The sequence below is a fragment of the Phodopus roborovskii genome, unplaced genomic scaffold (assembly GCF_943737965.1).
Source record: "Phodopus roborovskii unplaced genomic scaffold, PHOROB, whole genome shotgun sequence".
NCBI lineage: Eukaryota > Metazoa > Chordata > Mammalia > Rodentia > Cricetidae > Phodopus > Phodopus roborovskii.
In genome coordinates, this window is record NW_026126516.1 from 8,585,741 (window position 1) to 8,611,829 (window position 26,089).

A 26,089-nucleotide genomic window follows, 5' to 3' on the forward strand; every position below is an offset into this window, starting at 1 on the left:
GAGACAGACAGACACACACACAGACACAGAGAAAGAGACAGACATACACACACACACAGACGCACACATGCAGATACACACACAGAGAGATACATACACACAGAGACAGAGACAAACAGACAGACAGAGAGAGAAAGACAGACACACACACAGAAACACACACACAGACAGAAACAAAGACACACACACACAGAAACAGACACACACATACAGACACACACACAGCCACAGAGACACACACACACACACACACACACGCAGGCACACATAGACACACAGAGAGAGAAAGACATACACACACACACACACACACACACACACACACACACACACGTTTTCCCAGGGGCACTGGCCCAGCATGGATGGTGGATGAGGTTAAGCTGATGTGGTTATGCAGTGGGAGGGTGTGGCCCTGCCAGCTGTACTCACAAGGAATGCCATGGTAGGTCAACAGGCTTAGGAAAGGACTTCTGAGAGCTGGGCCTTCCAGTCTCCCACATCAGAGGAGAACAGACAATCTGTGAAGCTCTTCAGGAGGCCTTTGGGGTGGTTAGGACGTGCACACGGCAAGCCTGACACTCTGTGGTGACACAGCTGTATGATGTGTAGTTTGGGTCCTGAGTTAACTCAGCCTTTAGGTCTGAACAGGTTGGTAAAATGCTGATGATGTTTTTAGTTGTTTTCCAAGCAGAATGATTTCCTGTTGGCTTTGTGGTTCACAGACATGCTACCTTTTTTTTTTTTTTTTTTTTTTTTTTTTCTTATACTAATGAACATGCTAGTAGTTAAGGTTTCTGTGATGTTGGATGGTCAGGATAGGGAAGAACGATGGTAGATATGCCATCATCTTTCATGAGAGGCTCCAGTGAGACCAGAAGAGAGGAGCTGAAGGTCTTCATTCCCACTGTAGGACTGAAGCAGGTTTGGGTGTCAGGGGATTGTCTGCTGGGTGCCTGCCCCCCAATTCCAGAGCACATCCAAGTAGTTCTAAGCTACTGGCTGGAGACCAAGCTTTCAAATGCTTGAGTGTATGGGGAATGCTTCAGACTCAAACGGTAGCAGTGTCTTTAAACGATTTTATTTAAACCTTTTGGCTTTGCCTGGACACTGTCTTTTATTATGACTTTTTTTTTTTTTTTTTTTTTTTTTTTGATGAAGTGAGAGTTAACACAGCTCATTGTTTTGTCAATGTGTTCTACCTTCTCGATTCTCCATGATGAGCTTTGTTGTGGCTCTTGCTCGTAGTTAGGGCGAGCGTGCCCTAAGAAAGGCGCACACCACACACCATACACCTGGGGTGGAGGAGAGCCAGGATGGCAGCTTGCAGAGCAAGGATTACCACAGACGATGAGGGGGAATCTGGATCTCTCTGCTCATCATAGCTTTCCCATCCAGTCAGGTGCTGAGTTTCACACTTACCTGTCCACATGCACAAAACAGAAGCCAAAGGTGCAGAGGGAATCTTTCCCTACTGACCTCATGGCTTCCTCTGAGCAAACCTGTTCCTAACCACAGCCCCCACACCTTTACCTCAGATAAAGATCTGGGGCAGTTCACAATGGAAGTTGTGGGTTTTGTTTGTTTGTTTGGTTTTGTTTTGTTTGCCTTGATTGACCTCCAGGAAGGGTTATTTCAAGCTTTGTGTCTAAGCCATCGGTGTGCAGTGAACTGGATTGGATGGATTACAGGAGTTGGGATGTGTGAAAGGAAGGAGGCAGCCGTGAGCTGGCACCGCAGACAGCCAGGCTGAGGCACATTTCAGCCTCTGTTAACAAGTCTACCTGCTTCCCAAGGGACCACCTGCCCCAGGGAGGGCTTCTCTGTGTAACAGCTCTAGCTATCCATCCTGGAACTAGCTCTGTGGACCAGGCTGCCCTTGAACTCACAGAGATCCTCCTGCCTCTGCCTCCTGAGTGCTGGGATTAAAGGCATGAGCCACCACTGCCCAACCATATTTTACGTATTTACCTATCTTCCTTCCTTCTTTCTTTTTTGAGACAGGGTCTCTCATTGGTTGACTGGAGGCTTGCTGACTTGGCTAAACTAGCTGGCCAGTAAGCCCTTGGGGATCCTCCTACCTCTGCCTCTCCAGTGGTGGGATTACAGTCATCGCTATCCCCTTAGATTTTATGTGGGTGCTGGGCTTGAACTCAGGACCTTATGCTTGTACAGCAGGGATTTTGCCCACTGAGCCATCTCCCCAGCTCTTAGAGCTTTATAGTGAGCACGTCACTGAGCAGTCCGGTAGAAGAGGCTCATCATTCTTTACACCCAATGTGGCATGACTCGTTCAGGGTGACGGTGCTCCAGACCTTCTGACCCCCAGAACTTTCTGTTTACTGTGCTAGGCCTCCCATCTTGTTCAGCTGTAGGGAATCTACAAGAAATGAGGAAATGGATAGGGGCAGATCTAAAAATCCTCAAGGCTGGTATCTGCAAGCTCATCCCCATATGCTAATACGTGGGCTTTGTAATGCTTCTGTGGCTAACCACAAGCTGTTCACAGTAAGAGGATGTGTGGTTTGATGGCTGGAATGATCCCCCAGTGGGGGCGGGGGAGCCAGAAGGCAGGTCCCAGCACAGCTTTGAAGCCACCACACTGTCAGCAGTAGAATACCGAGTGATGGGCAGACAGACGGACGACCTTGTGTGCGGAAATGAAATATCTGGCTGCTCATTTTTGCACGAAGGCATCTGACGGCATCAGGGGCTGTTGGGACTCGTGAGGAAGAACTCCAGCGTCTAAGTGGAGAACACACTTCCTACGCCTCGTTCTTCTCAGGTCTGCCTCCTTCCAGGGCTGTTCTTTTTTTTCCTTGAGAGCCACCCTGACTCTGTCTAAATGGTGGCTTGGACATTAACTGCAGAAACTATGTATGAGAGTGGAGACTCCCATCCACGCGTGTGCATGAGCATGCATGCATGCACGTGTTCCCTGGTAAGTGAATAATGGACACTTGACATTCAGGTACCAGAATGTTAGTAATAATCGTATTTGTATGTGTGTTAATGTTTTCTCTTCTATTATTTATTTATTTATTTATTTATTTATTTATTGAGGTGGGGCCTCACTATGTAGCTCTGGCTGTCCTGGAACTCACTATGTAGACCAAGCTGGCCTGGAACTCACAGAGACCAGCCTGCCTCTGCCTCCTGAGTGCTGGAATTAAATAAACAAGACAAAACAGGGAGAGAGAGAGAGAGAGAAAGAGAGAGATGCCTTACAAATATTTCTCTGCGTGCCTCCCATTCCTTAATCTCTGTCTCTCTCCTCTTCTGACCCATCCTGTAGAATCCTTGGGTAGGGCATCCAGAGCCAGTTGGTGTGGCATTCATGTTTTCTGTTTTGAAATGCTGCTTGTTTCTCTGCTTGCTGTCAGGAATGTTCCACATAAAGAGGTCGTTGAGCAGCCTCAACTCTCCTGCTGGAGTTAATGGTGTAGAGGAGCTGAGGAACTGTGTGGGGTGGACCCTCAAGCCAGAGTGCCCACTTCCTCCCGAAGCAGTGAGTGAGTGCGTGCGTGCGTGCGTGCGTGCGTGCGTGCGTGCGTGTGTGTGTGTGTGTGTGTGTGTGTGTGTGTGTGTACGCGTTTTCCCTTGTGGATTTTTTATCTTTAGCGTCATGTCTTTGGATCCCACTGTAGGCTGCTGAAGCCTCTCTAGTCTTTTCTTCTCCAGCATCCCTTTCTTTGGCCCACCCTGCCTCACCAGACATGCTGGCTGTCACCAGTCCAATCCATCTGTGTTTTCTGGATCGGCACTGGCGTCTGTGGCGACACGTGTGGGTTCCAACAGCGTCTATAGAGCCTTGCCTTCCAGAAACAGACCTAGGTCCCTTTTCTGTCTAGTTGAGACTCCTAACCCTGCTACACCCTCAGGTGCCAGCATAGGGCTGGGGAGGCTGGCTTACAGTACAAAACTAACTTTGTTTTGTGATAACTTGATTTTTTTTTTTTTCATAAAACCACCATTTAGGAGATTCTGGTGCCAGCAGACAAGCTTAACCTCCTATGCTTGTGCTAGTTCCTGGCCACCTCCTGCATTGGACAGTGTCAACCTTGTTCTACTTGGGGCCCAGAAGGGGATCTCTTCTGCTGAGCATGACACAGCAGGAGGGGCTGGAAGATTGGCAGTTTGGATATACATACATACATACATACATACATACATACATACATACAGTTTGGATATACATACATACATACATACATACAGTTTGGATATACATACATACATACATACATACATACAGTTTGGATATACATACATACATACATAATACATACATACAGTTTGGATATACATACATACATACATACATTTGCAATGTGCCTTCTTCTGGGTACCTGAACCTTTATGACACACAAAATTTGATTAAGATGCCCCACAGCTCCAACCTGACTGTTGTGTTCTTTAAAGACAAATGCTCAAGTGTGTGCACAGGCTGCAGGCTCCATGAGTACCAGGGGTGTGTTGTGTCCTTTGATCCCGTTGCACAGGCATGTCGTGTGCCTTGGAGGGCTGAGCCTACTCTAAGTTTGGGATAAAGAGTAAGGAAGGAAGCAAACCCTGGTACCTACTTTCCAGTGATGAGCTCATGTTCTGAATAAACAAAGACAGCTGCAGGGCCAAGGCCCCGAGCTTTATAGTCAGTAAGCGGAGTCCTCACTACAAGGGAGAGCCCTGAGTAGCCATTTGACAGGGTGTCACTGGTACCCCTTACTCACACAGGGGTGGGGCACTGTTCCAGGATGCGTGCCCTGGTTGTTTTAGCCTAACAGCCACACAAACACAGTTTGCTGTTCAAGCTTACGGTAAGCGAGGTGAATTCTTCCAGGTGTAAGACGGCCTTGGTGTGGAACTGAATAGTAGAGGCAGTTGGCCGCTCTGTATCGGCCGGCCAGCTCTCCCATTTAGAGTGTGCCTACATGCACAGACTCTTTGGAAAGATTGGTGGTGTGGTGTATGCATATCTCAGGTGGGCTGGCGTTCTTTCCCGACCCTCGGTTCCATAGAGAACTGGAATCAACTCCCAGACAGCTAACTCGTGTGAGAGTCTAAGCCTCCCTCAGTTTCCCTGGGCTCCTGAATGGGAACACTGTTGCTCCTGGGCCACCGTGAGTGGTGCTTTCCTTGCTGAGTCTAGTGACACCATCTGCATGGAGCGGTAGGAACCATCCTATGTGGGCCCTGGAGACTGCACTCTGCCATTTTCCCAGAAGATTCCTTCGTGACCTTGCATGCACCTGAAGACAAGGATGCGCCCTCCGCAGGTGTCTGGGGGACCCGTCGGGCGGTGCCCTCCTCTCCTGTGTGTCCCCTGCCGACTTTAGTCTGTTACCTTGGCTGTGCTGATCCTCTCTGTCTCCCTGACATAGGGCCACCATCTGGTTTCAGCTGTCCCCTCCCTGTGTGGCCTGTTCTGGAAGCTGCGGTCACGTGTTGAGATAGGTGTAGACTCCCCCTGTGTTTGCCGTCTCTCAGCAGTCACTGTCCCTTGCTGTCTGATGGATGCCCACTTGGTTTCTTCCCTTCAGCTACTTGAGCTCAGATGGCAAAGCTGAACCCCAATGTCCCATCATGGCTCGAAGCAGAAGTTTATGACACTTTAGGAACAGTAGTTTCCTTATATTAATAAAAAGGACAAAGTGTTTTCTGTAACAAAACGGTCACAAACAGGACACAGGACAGTGGATAGAAGTAAAGCTAAGTTCACTGCCCTCCCTCCCCTCCCCGCCCCCGCCCCGCCCCCGCCCCGGCCCCTTTTTAAGACAGGGTCTCACTGTCTCACTGTGTAGTCCTGGCTGTCCTGGAACTCACTATGTAGGCCAGGCTGGCCTCAAAGTCACAGAGATCTTTCTGCCTGCCTCTGCCTCTGCCTAAGACTGGGACTAAAGACATATGCTACTATGCCTGGCTTCAAATGGCCCATAGAGTGACCTAAGAGAGAGTCTACAAGGACTTAGATTTCTCCTTCTTAAAGGTGTTCTGCCAGCCAACCCTGCGCAGCAACAGCCTGCTGAGGGACCACCACTGCCCAGATGCTTTGGGCAGCTCTGTGTTAGGCTTTCTCCCTGTGGATGGATTTTCAACCTTTCAAACCACGTTTCTGATTTTATCCCAGCAGTAACGAGACAGGCTTTCACAGGCAGGCACATCATCTGAAACTAGTCACAGCATTAAGTCAAGAAGACACTTTCATAGGTTATTTTCAAATAGAAAATAATGAGAGGCAAAGGTAGGCGGACCTCTGTGAGTTCAAGGCCACCCTGTTCTACACAGGGAGTGCCAGACCAGCCAGGGCTACATGGGGAGGAACTGTCTCAAAAATTAAATTCACCACCAAAAAATAAAACAAACGAAAAGCCTTTGAGAGACAAGATCTTGCTATGCTGCTCAGGCTGGGCTCCAATGCTGGGGCTTAAGCACTCCTCCTGGCTCAAGATCCCAAGTAGCAGGGTCTAGGGATGAGAACAAACACCAGATTAACAGCAACACGTTTTGCTGAAAGGTTTTGAAACCATGGACCTAATTTTAAAGCCTTAAATGGACCTCTTCAGATCCTTTCTGTCAAATGGTCTGACGAACAAACTGGAGGACAATGTGAACTCCAACATTTGCAGCAACCTCCTTAGACCAAGTCCCCAAGCCTCTCCAGATCCCAGCCCTGACCTCAGGCTCCCCTGCTCCCCCCTTCTCCCATCATGTGTTTGCCTTCCCTCATGGTGTGACTGTCCTGGCGTGTGCTTAACGGGCTTCCATCTTCCTCACTGTCTCTCTCTTCCCAGTTGCTCTGGAGCAGCGCTGCTCACCCTTCCTGATGCCGTGACACTTTAATACAGTTCCTCATGCTGGGGTGACCCCCACTCATAAAGTTATTTTTGTTGGGCTGCAGAGGTGGCTCAGCCATTAAAGGCCAGGCTCACAACCAAAAATTATTTCTGTTGCTACTGCATAACTGCAGTTTTGTGTCCTGTGAACAGCTGATGCGCAGTCCCCCAAGGGGACTGTGACCCACAGGTTGAGAACCCCTGCCTTACAGTCTGGCTGTACCTTTGGGTCCGCCTCCCACCCCCCACTTCAGCATCATGGTCAGCACACTACAGTGGGCTCCCAAACAGTCCCTGGAATCTGATGCTGCAGCCTAGGTGGACGTTTCCAAGCTGACAGCAACAGTTAGGCAAGAAGGAGGTGAGAGCAGTTGGGTCAAGATAAAAGGGCTAATAACCTCGCAAGCCTCTGCTCCACTGCAGCTGTGTGCAGATGCCGCCCTCGGTTTCCCTCACCGTTTTGAAACCCTGATCCTCCCTCACCTGCATTTGGACCTTGCTTTGTGCTGTCTCCTGTCTGGAGTCAGCCAGCAGGGCTCCTCTGGGTCTGGAGGGAGAGGGAGGCTGGGTGGGGATGCACTTACCTCTCCGTGAGTCCTACTGCTCTGGCTGCTGCCAGAGCAGGGCTCATGTCCTGTCAACCACTGTGTCTTGAGGTTGTCACTGTGCTGGAAGCAGCAGCGGTGTCTTCAGTCTGGGTGACCTCACTGGCTAATCGCTACAATTTGTAGATTTACCTCCCTGCACCGCAGCTTGTAATCTGTGCCGCCGAAGGTCAGTAACGTTGGCAGCAGCGAGCCACACATCCAGAGTGTTCCTAATGTGAAAATTCAAAGTATAAAAGGCTCTGAGATATGAAGCCTTTAGAGTATCAATGTGTTACCGTTTAGATTTCGGATATTTGCAATGCTCACTCAATAAACCACAAGCCTAAAAAAACTTCAAAACCTTACGGTCCAAACTATGTCAGAGAAGGAACACTCCACCTGTGTGTGGATACACACTACCACTGCGTGAGGATATCCAGGCCATTAATGTGTTAATATTAGATGTTAGGTGCACATTGACACTCATTCTCATGAGAACACCAGCGGCAGGAGAATTGGGCCTGGGGTGGTCAAGTTACTTGCCAGGATCTCATAGTTAATGATTTAGATCAGGAATCCTGCTGTGCATGCTCCTAGGCCTGGCCAGTGCTCTCTCTACTGTATCCGGTTCCCCCTCCAACTCCAGGGTCCCCCTTCCTCATAGGTAACGCTCAGCAGCTGGCCTCAGGACCATCGGCACAGTGCAGGGATGTGTAAATGTGGGCCTTGAGAACATCTGTTCGTTACCGAGGCTCACAGAGGCATCACCTGCTCAGGCCTCACAGTGCCAGCGCTTTGGTGTGGCTACTGTCTGGAAGTCACTCTGCAGTCTGGAAGAGGCAGGAGGATCAGAAGTTTAAAGTCATAGCAAGTTCAAGGCTAGCCTGGGCTACATAAGACCCTCTCTCAAGGACAAACCCCAATTAAGAACTGAAAGCATAGAGAAAGCTTGTTTTTTTTTTTTAACACCCCCTCTAACATTACAAGAAAAATGATTTACAGAATGCTGTGAAAACTTTGAAGTTACTAAGATGTAAAACTTTTTTTAAAAAATTTATTTTTATCTTTTTTCCCCTTGTTTTTTTGAGATAGGGTTTCTCTATGTCGTTTTTTGAGCCTGTCCTGGAACTCACTCAGTAGATCAAGCTGGCCTTGAACTCACAGAGATCCACTTACCCCTGCCCCCAAGTGCTGAGATTAAAGGCATGTACTACCATTGCCTGGCTATTTTTATCTTGCCTACATGATATATTTGCATCACTGTTTATCAGTGCCCACAGAGACCCGAAGATCCCCTGAAACTGGACTTACAGGTGGCTGTGAGCCACCATGTGGGTACTGGGAACTGAACTCAGGTCCTCTGCAAGAGCAGCCAAGTGCTCTTAACTGCTGGACCATCTCTTCCTTCAGCTTCTAGTCAGGAGCTGCGTTTTAATGATATTCCTGAATAAACTGCGTAGGAAGTACCAGCCATAAAATTACTTTAAAACAGATAACTTGTACGGGTTGTATTTGCGCCACATTCCCAGTCCAACACGGTCTTCTACGACAGGAGTGAGAGAAAACATTCCTTTTGGAGCTGTGGGATTCGGTGACACGCCCAGCCGTCGGCAACCATCATGTGGGTCAGAGCAGGCTCTGGGCTTTGCTGCTCTCTGGCTAATCTGTTTCCCCAGCCATATCGAGGGGAGACATCAGACTCAAGTGCTGCCAAGCGGTCTCCCGGCCAAGCTCTTGAGAGTCATTACCCGCAGGAATGGAAGCAAGCAGACTGTCACAGCTGAGTGGGATCCAGAAAGCAAGGATTATCTCACAGGGGCAACCTGGACAAGGCTCAGCTGCAGAGGACCACCTTAGCGGACGAGACGCTTAGGTTTTATTTGTGTTCAAAGGCAGATATCGAGGAGCTTTCCTGGTAAAATGGTCAATTGTACCTTTCCCTGTACAAATTTGGTGAGATGACTGAATGTCTGATTTATGCATTTTGTTGAAGTCTCGCCTATCCACCTGTCTGTCTACCCATCCACCCACCTATTGAGGACACAGTGGTGCCATTTTCAATCATGGATTTTAGGCCACCGCCAGCAAGCCAGTTCTTTCTTACTCTGTGTGTGGATGTTCACGGCTGCTGCACAAAATTGGACCACACAGGCTCCTATACTGTGCCGGCTCAGACCCCCATTTACAAGTCTGTGTGTCTTCTCTAAAAGTCGCTGCCTACACAAACAACCCAGAGGGGTCATGAGGTCATAACAGTTCTTTCTGTGTTATCATTCCATGACTGTACCAGAAGACATGAACATATAGGAAAGATGAGATTTATTTGGCTCAGCGGTTTGAAACTTCTGGTCCATGCTTCGCTGGCTGGCCCTGTTGCTTTGGGCCTGTGGTGATGACAGGGTATGAGATAGGGCAGAACCACTCACCTCATCTGGGGAAGGGAGCAGAAGAAATGGAAGCCCTACATCCTTTGCAAAGGCATGTGACCGGTGACCTTAGAGCCCCTACCAGGTCCCCAACCCCAAAAGTTCGCAGCACCTGCCAGCCACCTGAGCCTTGAGGGAAAACACCCAAACTATAATAGCTTTTTTTTTTTTTTTTTTTTTTTTTTGTATTTCATGAAATGCATTATCAAAAAAATACGTATCTTATTTGCACAAAAATGTTCAGAAAGGGGCTTGAGAGCAGGCCCAGTGATTAAGAGTGTGCACTGCTCTTCCAGAGGACCTGAGTTCAGTTTCCAGCACCCATACTGGGTTACAGGAACTTCCTGTAACGCCAGCTCCAGAGGATCTGACACCCTCTTCTGGCATGCACACACCCACGCACAGACATGTAATTAGACGCAGAACAAACTTTTAAAACTGTTCAGAGCACTCTGGAATTTTGAAAGAAATGTTCATTTGAGCTTACTCTGATAATTGCTTTAATGATATTGATAATGATAATTTAGTTGTAGCGTATACTTACTCATTAGCAGAGATATTCTAAGTGAAGCAGCTCAGAACTCGGCTACTGTTATAATCACCATCTAAGGTAGATACCGGTGTCATCCCTGTTTTTCTGGTGGAGATTGGGGGTTTGCATGTGGTTGGTTGGGTAGTGAGGGGCAGGGCTGGAATTTGAACTTGGATGGTTTGACTCAGTCTGTGCTCCTTGTAGTGGAAGGCTCTGCCTCTTCTGCCGGGCTCGCCGGTACAGTGATAACTGTTACATCTTCCTTACGGTTGCCTGCCCTTTCTTGGTAACATGGCTCTTTGCCTCTCAGATTTTAATCACTTTTCATGATACTATTTTTTCCTGTCCGTTTATTTCCACCCTGTCTTTGTGTGTCTGTTGGGCCAGTGAAGTGGATCAGTAGGACCCACGTGGTAGAAGGAGAGACTAGACCCAGGAGACTTCCACGTGTGTGCCATGGCATCTGCAGATGTGCTCTCCCTCCCTCTCTCTCTCTCTCTCACACACACACACACACACACACACACACACATACACACGCATACACGCATGCACGCACGCACGCACGCACGCACACAAATAATATTTTAAGCTCTGAAATGGGCTGACAGTTCCAGAGGGTTAGAATCCAGGGCGGCGGCCTGAAGGATGGCAGCTGGTGGGTGGGACAGCAGTTGTGAGCTCACATCTTGATCCACAAGGGAAAGCGCACAGCAGGAATGGCACTAATCTTTTGAGACCTCAAAAGCCGCCCCCAGTGACACACCTCCAGCATGGCCATACCTCCTAATCCTTCCCAAACACTTCCACCAACAAGGGCCCAAGCATGCAAACACCTGAGCCCGTGGGGTTCATTCACACCACTGTGGGAAAGGTAGTGTGGTCGGAATGCAGTCAGTGAGGAGGAAGATTCTAAAAACAAGTGGGGGTCATGCGGAGCCCTGAGGAGTGGCCAAGGGTTGTCATGACCGTGGCTATTACATAAAGGTTTGCTTACCAGACAGATTTGACCGCTCGATGCTCTGTCCTTCAAAGACGGGAAGCACATTTCCCAAACCAGTGCTGATTCAGGAATGGCACTTACTGTCCGAATCTCATGGAGCTGTCCTGTTGGTGCTGATATTGTCACCTTGGTCTGGTGTAGCCTCGCTCTGCACAGCCAGGACTGTGTGGCCATGGTTAGGTGGGGGATCTTCGAGATGCAAGATGGCTTTAGACAGACCTCCCTTGGCTTCAAGAGGCTTTGTGACTACAGGCTTAGCAAACCGATGACCAGCATGGCCCTCTGTCCACAAACTCTCTGTCAGCTGTTGGGTAAAGGCGAAGGAAGCAGAGGGGGATTCTGCAATGTTGAGAACTTGATGTAAACAGTCTGACATCACTCAAGTCCCTGAGGTTGTCTGATGCCACTGAACAAGCAAACACATTGGCTTGCACGCAGAAAAATAGAATGCCAGTTTAGACCTCTGTTTAAGCATGGCAAGCACGTGCAGAGTGAGATGCCATTCATGGGACGAAGACTAGAAATTCCGTAAAGTAAACCGTGCCATGTGATTCTGCCAACAAGCCACTATCTTAGATGGTAGATTGTGTCACACTCAAACAGTGTCCCGGTGTGTGTACAGATCCGATTGTCATGGGCACATCACCTGACACGTCTCTTTGGTCTAGATGACAGCGCATCTGCTGCCAGCAGCATGGAGGTATCAGACCGGATCGCCTCTCTGGAGCAACGAGTGCAGATGCAGGAGGATGACATTCAGCTGCTCAAGTCCGCGCTGGCTGACGTGGTTCGGAGGCTGAACATCACGGAGGAGCAACAAGCTGTGCTTAACAGAAAAGGCCCTACCAAAGGTGGGTGAGGTGCAATGTCTGTAGCGGGGTGGGCATGGTGCCCCCCACAGTAGCCTTGAATGGGCCCTTCACTTCGAGACTGACCCCAAATCAAAATGTCCTTGGCCCCGCCCCACTGAACTTAGAAAGTGTGACAGTATCTGTTGTTGTATTATTGGCGAGTTGTCCTGTGTGATGCTGAGGTGCACATTTGTAGATGGTCCCTAAATATTCTTTGAGTCAAGAAAGGCACCGTCCAGATGGACCTCTGAGAACAGTTCAGGTTGCCTGGGGCAGAGAGAGCTGACGGAATGCCCTTGCTGGGGCTCCATCCGGAACCTTTCGTGGGCATGTCTCCTCTCCATTTGCATCTCACATGGAAGCTTCGGGCAGCCTGGGTGTTGATATGGGTGACTCCCTTTAGAGAACAGAGGACAGAATGCGTCTCTGACCTGTCTGCTCAGCTTCTTTCAGGATGTGCCTTGCTACCCACGGGTGATGCAGCCTATAACAGAGGTCTGTTCCAGTGGGTTTCTGGCCAATTCAAGCCATTATTTCATGCCCTTCCCAGGATGTGGCATACAAAAGCAGTGCTTGTGTTAAGTAACTTTGTAGTGGCCCTGCCTTCAAATTTCAGAATCAAAAGATGTCACGAAGTCCCTCACCCCATGCATGTGTAGACAGATTTTTCTCTGGGCCTCCACCTCACTAAAAATGACACAGAGACTTATTATTAATTCTGAAAGCTAGGCTGTAAAGAGTAAGGTTTTTTCCTGCCGGCCTAGACCCACCCTGGCGCCAGCCCCAAATAACACACCGAGACTCTGTATTTGATATTATACTGTTGGCCAGGTACTAGTTTCTTATCAGCTAGCTCTGTCTTAATTATTAACCCATTTCTATTAATCTAAGTATTTCCACGTGGTCTTATCTTAACGGAGAGAGAGGCCGCCGGTGTTCTGCTCTCTCCATCTCTCCATCTTGACTCCTCCTTACTACTTCCTCCAATCCTCCTTGTCTCCTAGTCCCGCCTTTCCTGCTTTCCTATTGGCCAACAGTGCTTTATTCATTAACCAGTATGAGAAACATATTTACAGAATGACATCTCCCATCACTCGGCCTTAGCTCAGGCTGGTCCCACTGGCTCTTATAACTTAAATTAACCCATTTCTATTCATCTGTGTGTTGCCAGGTGACTTGTGGTTTTTACCTCTCCTCCTGCCTGTCCTGCTCCCTATGCGTCCAGCTGGTGCCTCTACCTCTCTTCTTCCTTGGGACCTCTCTGTCCCCAGAAGTCCCACCTAGCCTCTTCCTGCCTCGAATGGCCATTAGCTCTTTGTTAAACCAGTCTCAGTGACGTATCTTCACACAGTGTAAAAGAACATTCTGGAGCGTGCATGAGTATTAGTATGCTGATGTTGGCATCTGGGTGCAGTGGCTCAACTTTTGCCAGAGTTGATTTTCAGTGTGGCTGCCCCATCCAGGCTTCTGTGTTTTCTCCGGTTAAAACACACTGAGGTTGCTAATGTCCCTTTAAAATTGCCTTTCTTGTCTGGGCATGGTGTTGCTTACCCTTAATCTCAGCACTCAGGACCCAGGAAGTGGAACTGGGTGGATCTCTGTGAATTCCGCACAGAAAGAGAGTGTCACAAACAAAAACAAAAACCAAACAAACAAAAAAAGGCTTTCTTGAACCTGAGATAGCTCAGTCAATAAAATGCTTGCTATGCAGGCAGGAGGACCAGAGGATGGTCCCCACTTGGGTTTATGAGCTTATAATTCCAGGCCAGGGAAGCACCAGGGGATGGCCTAGCCTGCTTGGCAAGCTTTAGACCACTGAGACATCTTGTCTTAAAACCAAGGTGCTCTCTCTATCTGTCTCTCTGTCTGTCTGCCTGTCTCTCTGTCTCTCTCTCTGTCTCTCCCTCTCCCTCCCTCTCTCTCTCTCTCTCTCTCTCTCTCTCTCTCTCTCTCTCTCACACACACACACACACACACACCCCTCTCCTTGTTGAGGCTTGGACTGGCACTGGAGTCAGGAGAGGATGGTCTAACTCTGAGTCTTCTTGGTTTCTCCCAAGCCGTGTCCCCTCCAGTCCTTGCGTCATTCACACTCTGGAAAGGGCCCATTCTTTGTCTCTCATGATGCCGAAGGGCCAGATCCCCATCAGAGGCACACGGTGCCCTCCTCTCTCTATTTGAGCAATTCTTTCCAGTGATCTTTGCTCCTAAGTTACACAGCGGGTGGGGTGTTTCAGAACAGAAACCCAATTGCTTTAGCCATTCTATGGCCTACTCAGCTGTTCACAAGTAGGTTTGATGATGACTGTGTCCCAAAGGCCTTAAATGAAGATTTGGGTTTGTAAAATTCCTTATTTTTGAAGAGTAGGGGAAATCATAGACAGGGTTTGCCCAGGGGTTTTATTTTACTTGCTGATGAATGACATTTGATCTTTTACAAAACCTAAGAGCAATGACTTTTTCATGGTTATCCGGTGCCTCGGTGTACATGGCTTTCACGAGTGGAAATGCATCATCAGTTTGAAAGTTGGAAAGTCACACTGAGAAATACCAGGGAGTCAGGAAAGCTGGAGACATGTATCCTGAGGATGCAGTGACCCCCTACACTGTGTCAATTTGGGGGTGAAGCTCTGGGGACTGAGCCGGAATTTTACAGAGCTGTGATGTCGGGTCCTGGTCTTAACATCCAGGCACATCTGGCCCTGCCCCTTGGGGACTTGACAGAGTTTGACACCCCTGTACACATGGCAAGCAATACCTATGCAGGCACAAAAGGTCCCTTTAAAAGCCAGGCTCCGCCCACTCTAGCTCTCTCCTTCCTGATGTCCCTCTGAAGAGGCAGGTCTTTGCTTTGCCCTGCCTCTCTCTCCCCTTCCCATTCCCCCACTCCCTTCCTTCCCCCACTAAAACTTCCCACATAAGCTCTGCTTGCATAGCGTGTTCGCCCCTCACCCACAGTGGGCTTCGCACCCAAGTCTGATCTCAAGCAGAATTATAACACCTAGACTATAGGCAAGTGCAGGGGAAGGAAGCACACATGTCCCCCTCTCCCCCTGCCCTTGGCTGGGGCTGTGGTGGGACCAACTGCTTCAGGTTCCTGCCTTGATGTCCCTGCTACAGTGGACAGTAGCCTGGAACTGTGAGCTAAAAGAATTCCTTTCTCCATACATTGCTTTTAGTTACGGCGTTTTATCACAGCAATAGACATGAAGCCAGGATGTCAGCTACCTCATCTCCTGTGTGCTGTACCCTGTGCTAGGGACTTTCATTTCCTGTTCCTAGCCCTCCCCTCCCAGTGGCCTGCCAGGAAGGTGCTGCCTGCCTTAGTTTAGAAGGAAGTTGAGGCTTAGCAGGGTGTTGGCTGATCTGAGTTGTTGGGGAGATCAGTCCTATGTTCACCCTCAGTCCCCTGAGACCTGGACCTTGTTTGCATTTTTAAATTGTGTGTGTGTGTGTGTGTGTGTCTGTTTGTCTGTCTGTTTGAGGTTTTTGCCTGAGTGCAGGTGCCCAAAAAAGGCCAGAATAGAGTGTTACATACCCTAAAGCTGCAGTTAGCAGACAGTTGGTGGTGATGGATGCTGAACTCCGTGCTCTGGAAGAGCAGTGAGTACTCCTAACTGATGAGCCATCTCTCCATCTCATGTTATTGAAATATAATGTAAGCTGATTGACAAATAAAGGCATCCCTCCATATCCCTGGGGACTGGTTCCGGGACCCACAAATACTCAAATCTTGGGCTGCTCAGGTCCCCACACATATAATGGCAATGTGTTTTGCATATAACCCACTCCCATCCCTCCGTATAACTGAAATCGCCTGTGTCACATATGATGCCTACTATAGAGTAAATGCTACATGAGTCGTGTCATCCAAGGAACAATAGCAAGAAAAAGAAAACACGACTGTTTTAGAAAGCCTCTACCTGAGGATGTGGAGGCCATCTGCATCAGGTTCCCTCTATGTGTGGCAGGTGTGACCTCTCAGAAGCCAACTGTTGATGGGACAGACTGGCCAGGGGGCAGCCGGCTGCATGCAGCACTCTTAGTGTGATGACAGCTGGCTCTGCTCTTCTAGGGACTTTCCCGCCCTTCCCCGCCGCCTCTGCTGGAGTCACCTCACTCACAGGCCACCCCCCCTCCACCCCCCCTCCACCCCCCTACCCCCCCCCTGTCCTCTGCTTTCTTCCCAGGCTCTGGTAACTGCTGTCTCCCTCAGCCCTTCAGCGAGGGCTGGGGGTGGTGACAATGTATTTCTGTTATCCCAAGGGACACAGTGTTTAGCTTGGGCTCTGGGCCTGGGTGCAGAGTCCATTCTAGTAAAGCACATGGATAGAAGGAGGGTGTGTGTCTAGGTGATCCCACCCCTGTGACCCTAGGACAGTGGATAGCTCACCTGAAGCAACGGTGTCAACCAAATGCTACCTCAGAGGAATCTACTGCGCCATTGTGTTAGTCGGGGTTCTCTAAAGGGACAGAACGGATAGAATTAATATATTTGTGGGGGATTTATTAGAATGGCTTACAGGCTGTGGACAGGCTGTGGTCCAGGTTGTCCAAAATGATTATCAACAGAAAAGTCCAAGAATCCAGTAGTTCGTCAGTCCATGAGGCTGGCTGTCTCAGCCAGTCTTCAGTAGATTCCGGAACCTTGAAGGAGTGGATTTGCCACGGAGAGTGAGTGCAAGCAGGCAGCAGAAGGTGTGGCCCAGATTGAAGGTTTGTCTTCCCACCTCAAAAGATCCAGATTAAAATCAGGCATGGTGTCTCACACCTTTCTTGAACCCCAGCACTCTGTCAGCAGAGACAGGCATATCTCTGAGTTCAAGCCCAGCCTGGCCTAGAGAGTGAATTCCAGGACAGCCAGGGATAGATACACAGAGAAATCTTGCCTTGAAATGAAAAAGAACAACAAAAATAGTAGGTCTTCTCACTTCAAGTGGTTTAATTGAAACAGATTTTCTTCCTCACAGGTGTTCGCCACCACTCGAGTTTCAGTTAATTCCAGCTGTCAGGTTGACAGGCAAGAACCTGATAGGAATCCTAGAGAAGGGGGCGACAGATTGGTTAAAGACAAGAAAGAGGACACTCAAGGTTGACAGTACCATAGTCAGCCTTTCTCAGTGTGGTCCCAGAGCGACAGGACACTGCCTGAGAGCTGAGCAGAGTGGCAGATTCTTAAGAGCCCGCCTCTTCCCTCCAGATTTAGAGCGCTAGAGGCTGGAGCAGGCACACCCTCCAGGTCACCTGACACCCCCCAAGTGGGTGGGGTTAGGTGAACTTGAAGCAGCTGGTAACAATGTATCCACAAACAGGAAGCAGAGAGCAAGGGCTCAGCCCAGTTTCTCTTCTGTTACACAGTTCAGGGTCCTAGCCAGGGGACAGTGGCACCCACAGTGGTCAGGTCTTCCCCTTTAACGAACAATAACCAAGATAATCCCCCACAGGCATGCCCAGAGCCAGGTGATTCCAGATTCACCCAGGTTCACAGTTAACACTAGCCATCACGCCCACTCAGACTTCAGACCCGTGAATGCTGCAGGCAGCTCATCGTTTTCTTCACTGAACATAGCCTGCTGTTGAATGGACCGTCTTGCTCATCCCTTTACCTATGGAAGGCCATCTTGGTTCCTTCTAGGTTTTGACAATTGTGATTAAAGCTGCTATAAACATTTACGTGCAGGTCTGTGTGGACATGAGTTTTCAGACAATTAGGTAAATACTTAGTGTCAGAGTGATTAGTAGAGCATATGGTAAGATTATCGTTAGCTTTATAACGAACTGCCAAATAGTATTCCAAAGTAGTAGCACCATTTTCTCCCCTCATCAATGAACGTGGGTTCCTGTGGCTCCAGTCCCGGTCAGCAATTGGTGTTTTGGTTTTGGGATTTCAGCCATTCTGATAGATGTATAGAGAGAGCTATTTCATTATTGTTTTAGTTTGCATTCCCTAATGACAGTGATGTTAGCTATCTTTGCATATGTTCATTTGGCACCCAAAGACTGTTAGTGAGGTGCCTTTTTTTTTAATTGGGCCATTTGTTTTCTTAATATTGAGTTTTCAGAGCTCTTATTATACTCTGTACAAGTCCATTATCAGACACTTAATTTGAAAAGACTTTCTTTCAACCTATAATTTTGTGTTTCCAACCTCTTCAAATTCCTTTGGCAAACTTGTAAAGTTCTTCACGAGGTTCACTTTGTCAGTTTTCCCCCCATGGATCAAGCTTTTGATGTTTGTAATAGTTTAATTATTTTAAAAATTCCGTGTGTAAGAATGTTGTGTCTTCGTGTGTGTGTAAGTATCACAGCTGCCTCTGAGCCATCCCTGCAGCCCCTCCCCGTGATGGTTAGTTTTAGCTATCAGCTTGCCTTAACTTAGAATTACCCGAGAAGAGTGCCTCAGTCAAGGCATTGTCTGGGTCAGTTTGGCCCGTGGCCACGTCTGCGAGAGATTGTCTTGATTTCTAATTGATGAAGGAGGACCTGGTCCATGTGGGTTTCACCATCTCCTGGGTAAGGATGCTGAACAGTATGAGAGGGCAAGGCAGAAGAAGGTACAGAAGCCAGTGTGTGAGTCCTAGTCCTTCATCTCCACCCTTTACTGTGGAAGTGCCTTGACTTCCCCTGAGTGTAAGCTGGAGCAAACCCTTTCCTCCTCTACGCTGCCTTTGTCAGAGTATTTCATCACAGCAACGGAAGTGGAACCAGAACAGTATCATATCTTAAACAACAGCAACGTCACTGGGTCAGGGATACAGTTCGGGTGGTTGAGTGCTTCTGTCGCGTACATGAAGCTCAGCGTTTGATCCCCTTCACTGTGTAAGCTGGACATGATGCTGTACGTCTGTAACCTAAGCACTTGGGGACAGGCAGACTAGGAAGTGGAGGGGAGCAGGACAAGGAGGACAGAAGGGGAGGGAGAGGCGGAGCAGCAGCAGGAGGAGTAAGAGGAATTTCAGGGGAGGAGGAGGAGCAGCAGGCGATCACTTAGCCCTTCAAGGCTTGCTTCTAGAGATGCTCAGTTTTGTGCTTCTCATTGCTTGTTAGTCTGTCTGGGGTGAAGGATGCTGTTTGGGATCACTGTTACTCACCATTGCTGAAAAAGTCCCCCAGCTTGCCTTTGTACCCATGCCACTGCTGCTAGCTTGTAGAATTGAAATCATCTTCTGTACCGCTCTGGTTCTGTGCAGTTTGGGTTCTGTGAGGCTCTGGTTCTATACGGTTTGGGTTCTGTGAAGTGTTACTGCTGCTGTGGATAAAGTTCTGACTTCATCCTATGCTTCTCTTGCAGCCAGACCACTGGGGCAGACTCTGCCTTTAAGAACCACCGTCAACAATGGCACCGTGTTACCAAAGAAACCCAGTGCTTCCCTCCCATCCCCCTCGGGGTCCAGGAAAGAAATGGTTGTGCCAGTAACCAAAAGGTAGGTTATGTGAAGGACCCCCCCCCCCGACTTCTCAAACCAGCTCCTTGGAGGACTAGAAGGAGCGCCTCTGTCTCATAGATGCTTGTGGCCTCATCTGAGCTGAGGCTTATAGGAGACTGTTGTCATCCACAGAATGGTGTCTCAGGGTTTCTCTGCTTTAGATTTAAGGTGAAGTCTCAGCCACCTGAGTGGCAAGGTGCTGCTTGTCTCGTTACTTAACAGTTCTTTATAAACATGACTGGGATTCCAACCCACATCCCTACATGCAATATAGCAAGAATTCAGATTCCCATAGCAGCCTTTAACTTTTATTGGTAAGATTTAGGTAAATCCATACTTTTAAATTATGCCTAATGATGAGATTCTGGAAGTTCACTTTCAACTTCGATGACATTGACTGTTGAGTTTCAATGCTATATTTTATAATAAGCATTAACTTTTTAGACTATAGGAAATTAAATGCAGGGGCTGGAGAGACAACTCAGTGGTTACTAGCACTGGCTGCTCTTTGAGAGGTCCTGAGTTCAAGTTCCAACAACCACATGGTGGCTCCCAACCCTCTATAGTAGGGGACCTGATGCCTTCTTCTGGCACTCATACATAAAACAAATCTTTAATAAAAATAATTAAATGCTCACTTAATTTATAGTATAGCTAGCCTGGAAGAAATTCCTCCGTCATAGGCATGTCATAAGAATGTGGCAGGGGGCTAGGGAGATGATGCAGAGGCTAAAACATTTTCCATGAAGACAGCAAGCATGAGGGCTAGGGAGATGATGCAGAGGCTAAAACATTTTCCATGAAGACAGCAAGCATGAGGGCCAGAGTTCAGATCCTCAGAGCCCATCAGTGAGCTCTGAGCTCTGGGCTCAACTGAGAGACCCTGCGTCAATAAATAAGGTGAAGAGCACTCAAGGAAGAATCTTGACGTCAGCCTCATGGCTACGCATGAATGTGCACAAGCATACAAACACACACACACACTTACATACACCCAGAATACAGCAGAACCCATGGAGCTCACTGAAACACTAGTGACCTTAGGGACACTGAGGATTTGTGTATGGATACTGTTAGAGGGCACCCATGGGCTGCAGCTGTGTCTCAGAATGGGAATCTAGACATCACCCTCACTTGTCACCTCTAGTTTGGTCTTGGTCCCTCCCAAGAAGATGGCCACGGACCCCAGCCATGTTGTCTGGGCCCAGGGCATGCCCTCATGAGATGCTGCTTCATCTCAGCGGAGGCTGGGTGCCTGTGTCCCGCTCACACCCAAGCAGCTTGTCATTATATGCATGGTGGCTCTGTGGACCTGTGTCTGCTTTATTCCTCCCAAGGGAAATGCCCTCTGAGACATCACTGACTGTCGTTCCCCCCCCCAATCAGGTGAGAGACACTGACTGTGTGTGTGTGTGTGTGTGTGTGTGTGTGTGTGTCCCGCCATCAGGTGAGAGACACTGACTCTGTGTGTGTGTGTGTGTGTGTGTGTGTGTGTGTCCCGCCATCAGGTGAGAGACAGAGGAGCATTTTATTGCCATCCCAGCTAGGTTTCCTGCTGCTGTAACAAAATGCCCTCAATAAGAGCAGCTCAGGAAGAAAGGCTCATTTTAGCTCACAGTTCCAGGTTGCAGCCCATCACTTTGGAAAAGTCAAGGCAGGTAGATACATACCGCATCAAGGAACATGCCCAACAGGGCCCAGCCCATGAGATGGTGCTGCTCACATCTAAAGAGGGTCTTCCAACCTCAGTGACCCCCCCCCAACCCCGCAGGCCAACACAGCCCAGGCTGTGTTGTTCTTTTTCTGGTCTGCCAAGGAGTGAAGTGAGGTAGTGGTCGGGTCTTTACCTCATTTCAGCCCAGTATGAAAGATTCCTGGGTCGTGGGGACTGTCGGCAGTGTTATTTTAAGAGGAGAGAAGGAAGAGGGAGAGGAGGAAAGAAATCATGACTCATAACTACCAATGTTCTGCATGTGTGTGTGTGTGTGTGTGTACGCATTTAAACATGCCCTTTCTAGCTCTGTAGACTTTCATTTTCTTTTTTCCCAATCTTCTTTCCTCCTGTCCCTTTTTGTGGTATCAGTAATTTTTGTGGTACTAGGAATAGAACTCAGAATCTCATGTATGCTAGGCAATCGCTACCAGTGAGCTACACCCCCAGCTAGATTTTTCCTTTTCAGTTTACAAAGGGACCCATCCAATTCTCCTGCTCCGCTGTTTTAGCATGAAGCTTTGGCCTGGCCGCTCGTCCTTTTCCAGACTTAGCGCTGAAAGTGAGGAGGACTGTAGATTTCCCAGCTGCCACAGGCTTCCTAGGGTATGTGTCTATGTGTCCCATTCACTGGAAGCTGGAGGCATGAACGGCCACCTCTCAATGCAATGCATTGAAGTAGCTCTCATTAGGAAAGGTTTCTGACAGCCAAAAGAAGCCAGCCAGACTTCCTGAATGTAGAGGTTAGAACAGGGTGGAGGCCAGGGTTCCATAAACACATTTACAATCACGAAGAATGTTGTTGTAATGGAGACTCCAAATGAGCCAAGCTGGGACATCTGGGAGGCCTGCGTGGTGTGTGTTTGTTTTCAAGAGAAGATTCTTGGGCTGTTAGCCTGGTGCTCAAGGACAAAATCCCCTTTGGAAACAGTCCAGCCGCAGTGGTGGTGCACTGTGTAGCCAATTAAAACTCAGTCTGGGCCTGGGCTCCACTGCCTTGGAATCCTTGGGAAGAGGGCAGGAAATCCAGGGAAGACATTGTAGGTCACACCTTGCTCTGTGGACTACTGAGACCATCAACAGCAGTTTCCCTGTGCACAAGAGAGAAACAGTGGCTCATTGGGGGGGGGGGGGCTAGCAGCGCAGGACGGTTGGGGTGTGAGTATTAGCAGAGGTCAAAAGAACAAAGTGCTCTGTGCCTGTCTGAGGCTGAAGGAGCAAAGTACCCATTGCTTCCAAACAGCCAGCCGCCCTCAGGAAAGCAGTCAGGCTGTTGGACGTGTGACCTGGCACAGATACACGCACCATGCAAAGAACCGAAACATCAAAACCTGACTTCAGTCGATGCTTTAGGAAAGTTATTTCTAGACTGGGCAGAGCAGCTCATCTCTATCATCTCAGTACTTGGGAGCCTGAGACAGTTGAAATGCCACCAACATGTGTATAGTTGGGGGCAGTCTATAGGAGTTCCAGGTCGAGGCGGGATGCAGGGTGAGACCCTGTTATTTATAATACATGTCTTTGTATTCAGGCCCAGCACAATGGAGAGGTTAATGGAATATAGGTTTCTTCAGTTGTTGGTAGTGAAGCAGAGTGGGGATGGTGATGGTGCTGAGTCAGGAAGGACTTTGGCCTCTGCTGGTCACCAGAAACCATGCAGTTCCCATAACTCAAGTAGTCTTTCCGTGGCGGGGGTACATGGTGGTGTGTCTGGGAAAGTACTTGTGTCACAAAAGTTTTAGGGACTGGTTTGATGTCTCGGTGGGTGAGAGTGTTTGCTGCACGAGCATGGGCCTGAGTTGTGCATACATGAAACCCCAGTGCTGTAGATGCTGTAACTTAAGAAAAGCAGCGTGTGACAGAATGACGCCATGTGACAGGGTTCAAGCAGAGTTTTTTTTTTTTGTTTTGTTTTGTTTTGTTTTTTTTTTTTTGTTTTTTTTTTAAATTAGGGAAAGGGTTCATAAAAAAGAGGAAAGGGGAGGGGGGAGACCAGCCTGTGGGGACAAGAGCAGCAGGAAAGAGGGGCAGAGGGGCGGGGCGGGGGCGGGGAGAGGATGGGAGATGGGCCGGTGATCTCAGTGGCTGCAGCTGAGGGCGCATCCTGTCAGGATCCAAGCACAGATGCCTGAACACTAACAGTAGAAGGCTGAGATAGAAGGATTCTTGGGGTTTACTGACTGCCAGCTCAACTTCAAGTTCAGTGAGAGACCCTGTTCCAGGGGGGAAGGCAGAGAGCAGTGGAGGAAGGCACGTGACACCCTCCCCTGGCTCCTACATGTGTGTACATGGACGGGTGCGTGCACCTGTCCCACAGCACAGGCCCGCACACAGAATGGGGAAAGACACAGTTTAATCTATATCATAGTGATAGGGAAGAGCACCATTACTCAATCAGTATTAAAGTATATCATCTCTGCCTGTCAGAATTAAGTTGTCATAATTTGCAGGACAGAAAGCCCCTGTGACCCTAGTACCTGTCACCTCTGCAGCGGAAGACACAGTCAATGCCTCGTATCTGTGGAGTCTTTAATCCATCATCAGAAACTCAGACTGTGGGCCGCAGTCCTTAATCCATATCAGAAACTCAGGTCCTAAAAGCTCTGCTACAGAATCATCCACCCCCACCCCCCATTGTAAATGTTCTGGGCCTTTTCGTGAAATTTTGGAAAAACTCATTTCTTGAGTTCAAATCATCTAATGACAGAAAGCCATAATTGTAGCTCCTTGGGCTGAGAGCTATTATCTCATCACAAGGAGGAATACCACACATCTCCATCGCAGAAATTGTTATCGTGTCTGAGAGTCAAATTGGCAAGAATTCTTTGACGCATATAAAATGAAATACAAAAAGCCGATTTCCCTTCAGACTTAGAAGTTTGGGGTCGGGTGTGGGGACAGAGAAGCAGATGGGAAGAAATTCTGGTGTTTACTCACCAAAAAACGCCCAGCCTCCCTCAAGCACCCAGAGATGAGCTGTGTTATTGTGAGGCCTCTCCCAAGCTGGTACCCCTGCCATGTCCCAAATAAAGAGCATTGTTCTCGCTTGCTGTCCAGAGGGACTGTAAGGTCTTTGATATTCCCTGCTGGTGATTAAAGGGAGCTTCCTGCAGCGAATCCACGGCCCGGCTCTCTCTGGCTGCCTCCTTGCTGCAATGTCTTCAAGCTTTTGTTTTCTGTCCTTCATCTGAGCCCTCCTAAATCCTCTTTAATTCATAAGGGCTCTTGATTCTCAAAAGAAATTGTCTTTTTTTTTTTTGTTTTTCTTTTTCTACACATAGGGCAATAGTAACTCTTCTTTTTAAAGTTTAACATTTAGATGCAAATGTGGGCATGACAAATGTCCTAAATGAGCTGTGATGGCTGTGTGAGCTGTGTGAGCAAAGCTTGGTATCTGTCCCTTCTGATGCTTGCAGCCTGCGAGTTCCTAGAGTTTACTACACTTTCTGCTGGGGCTGGGAGGTGGCTCAATGGTTAAGATCACTGGCTGTTCTTGCTGAGGACCAGGGTTCAATTACCAGCATGCACATGCAGCCTACAACAGTATATAACTCTGGTTCTAGGGGACATGATGCCCTTGTCTGGTCTCCTTGAGTTTCAGTCATTCACACACACACACACACACACAAGCAAGCATTTGTGTAGTTGTTTTTGTTTTTTAATCTTTGGAGACCTGCTACCCAGCTCCCAATGAAATACATGAAATAAAAATATATTATGTTTACTTATGAATACTTGGTCTTAGCTTGGCTTGCTTCTAGCCAGCTTTTCTAGCTTAAATTATGCCATTTCTCTTTAGCTATGTTTTGACTTGGGTCTTTTTACCTTTCTTTGTTCTATATATCTTTCCATCTTACTCTGTGGCTGACTGTGGGGCTGTGTGGCTATGTGGCTGTGTGGCTGTGTGGTTATGTGGCTGTGTGGCTGGGTGGCTGGGTGGCTATGGGGCTGTGTGGCTGGGTGGCTGTGTGGCTAGGTGGCTATGGGGCTGTGTGGCTGTGGGGCTGTGTGGCTAAGTGGCTGTGTGGCTGTGGGGCTGGGTGGCTGTGTGGTTATGTGGCTGTGTGGCTGGGTGGCTGGGTGGCTGTGGGGCTGTGTGGCTGTGTGGCTATGTGGCTGTGTGGCTATGTGGCTGTGTGGCTGGGTGGCTGGGTGGCTGGGTGGCTATGTGGCTGGATGGCTATGTGGCTGGGTGGCTGTGTGGCTAAGTGGCTGTGTGGCTGGCCCCTGGTGCCCTCCTCTCCTCCTTTTCTGGCTCCTCTCTCTTTTTGTTTTCTGTCGAGCCCAATTTCTCCTGATATTTATTCTCTCTGCCTGTCCTTCTCCTGCCTAGCTATTGGCTGTTCAGCTCTTTATTAGACTAATCAGGTGTTTTAGACAGGCAAAGTAACACAGAGTCACAGAGTTAAACAGATGAAACATAAGAGAATGCAACACATCTTTGCATCATTAAACAAATGTTCCACAGCATAAACAAATGTAATACATCTTTAATATTCCACAACTCACTTATGCACATAACATAAAAATAAATAAATCTAAAACAACAAAATTCTTTCTCACACTGCCGCTCTTGTGTGTGGACAGAATGAGTCTGAGATACACCTAACAGATCAGTGCCAAGATGAGAGAGCTTAGATCTGCTGTGTAACCCATGTTCTCCTCCCTCCAACACGGTGGCTTAATGGCCTTATCCAGGGCCTCCCTGTGGCAAGGCTTAGG

At 48.5% G+C, this 26,089-nt stretch overlaps 1 protein-coding gene across 1 annotated transcript in view; it reads left to right on the plus strand.

Moving 5' to 3' along the window:
• Eml1 (EMAP like 1) overlaps nucleotides 1–26,089 on the plus strand; it is a 101,336-nt gene that overhangs the window by 26,107 nt on the left and 49,140 nt on the right. The window contains exons 2-3 of the mRNA XM_051196589.1: nucleotides 12,047–12,229; nucleotides 19,521–19,653. Of these exons, the coding sequence (XP_051052546.1) occupies nucleotides 12,047–12,229; nucleotides 19,521–19,653 (316 nt within the window). The remainder of the gene's footprint in view (nucleotides 1–12,046; nucleotides 12,230–19,520; nucleotides 19,654–26,089) is intronic.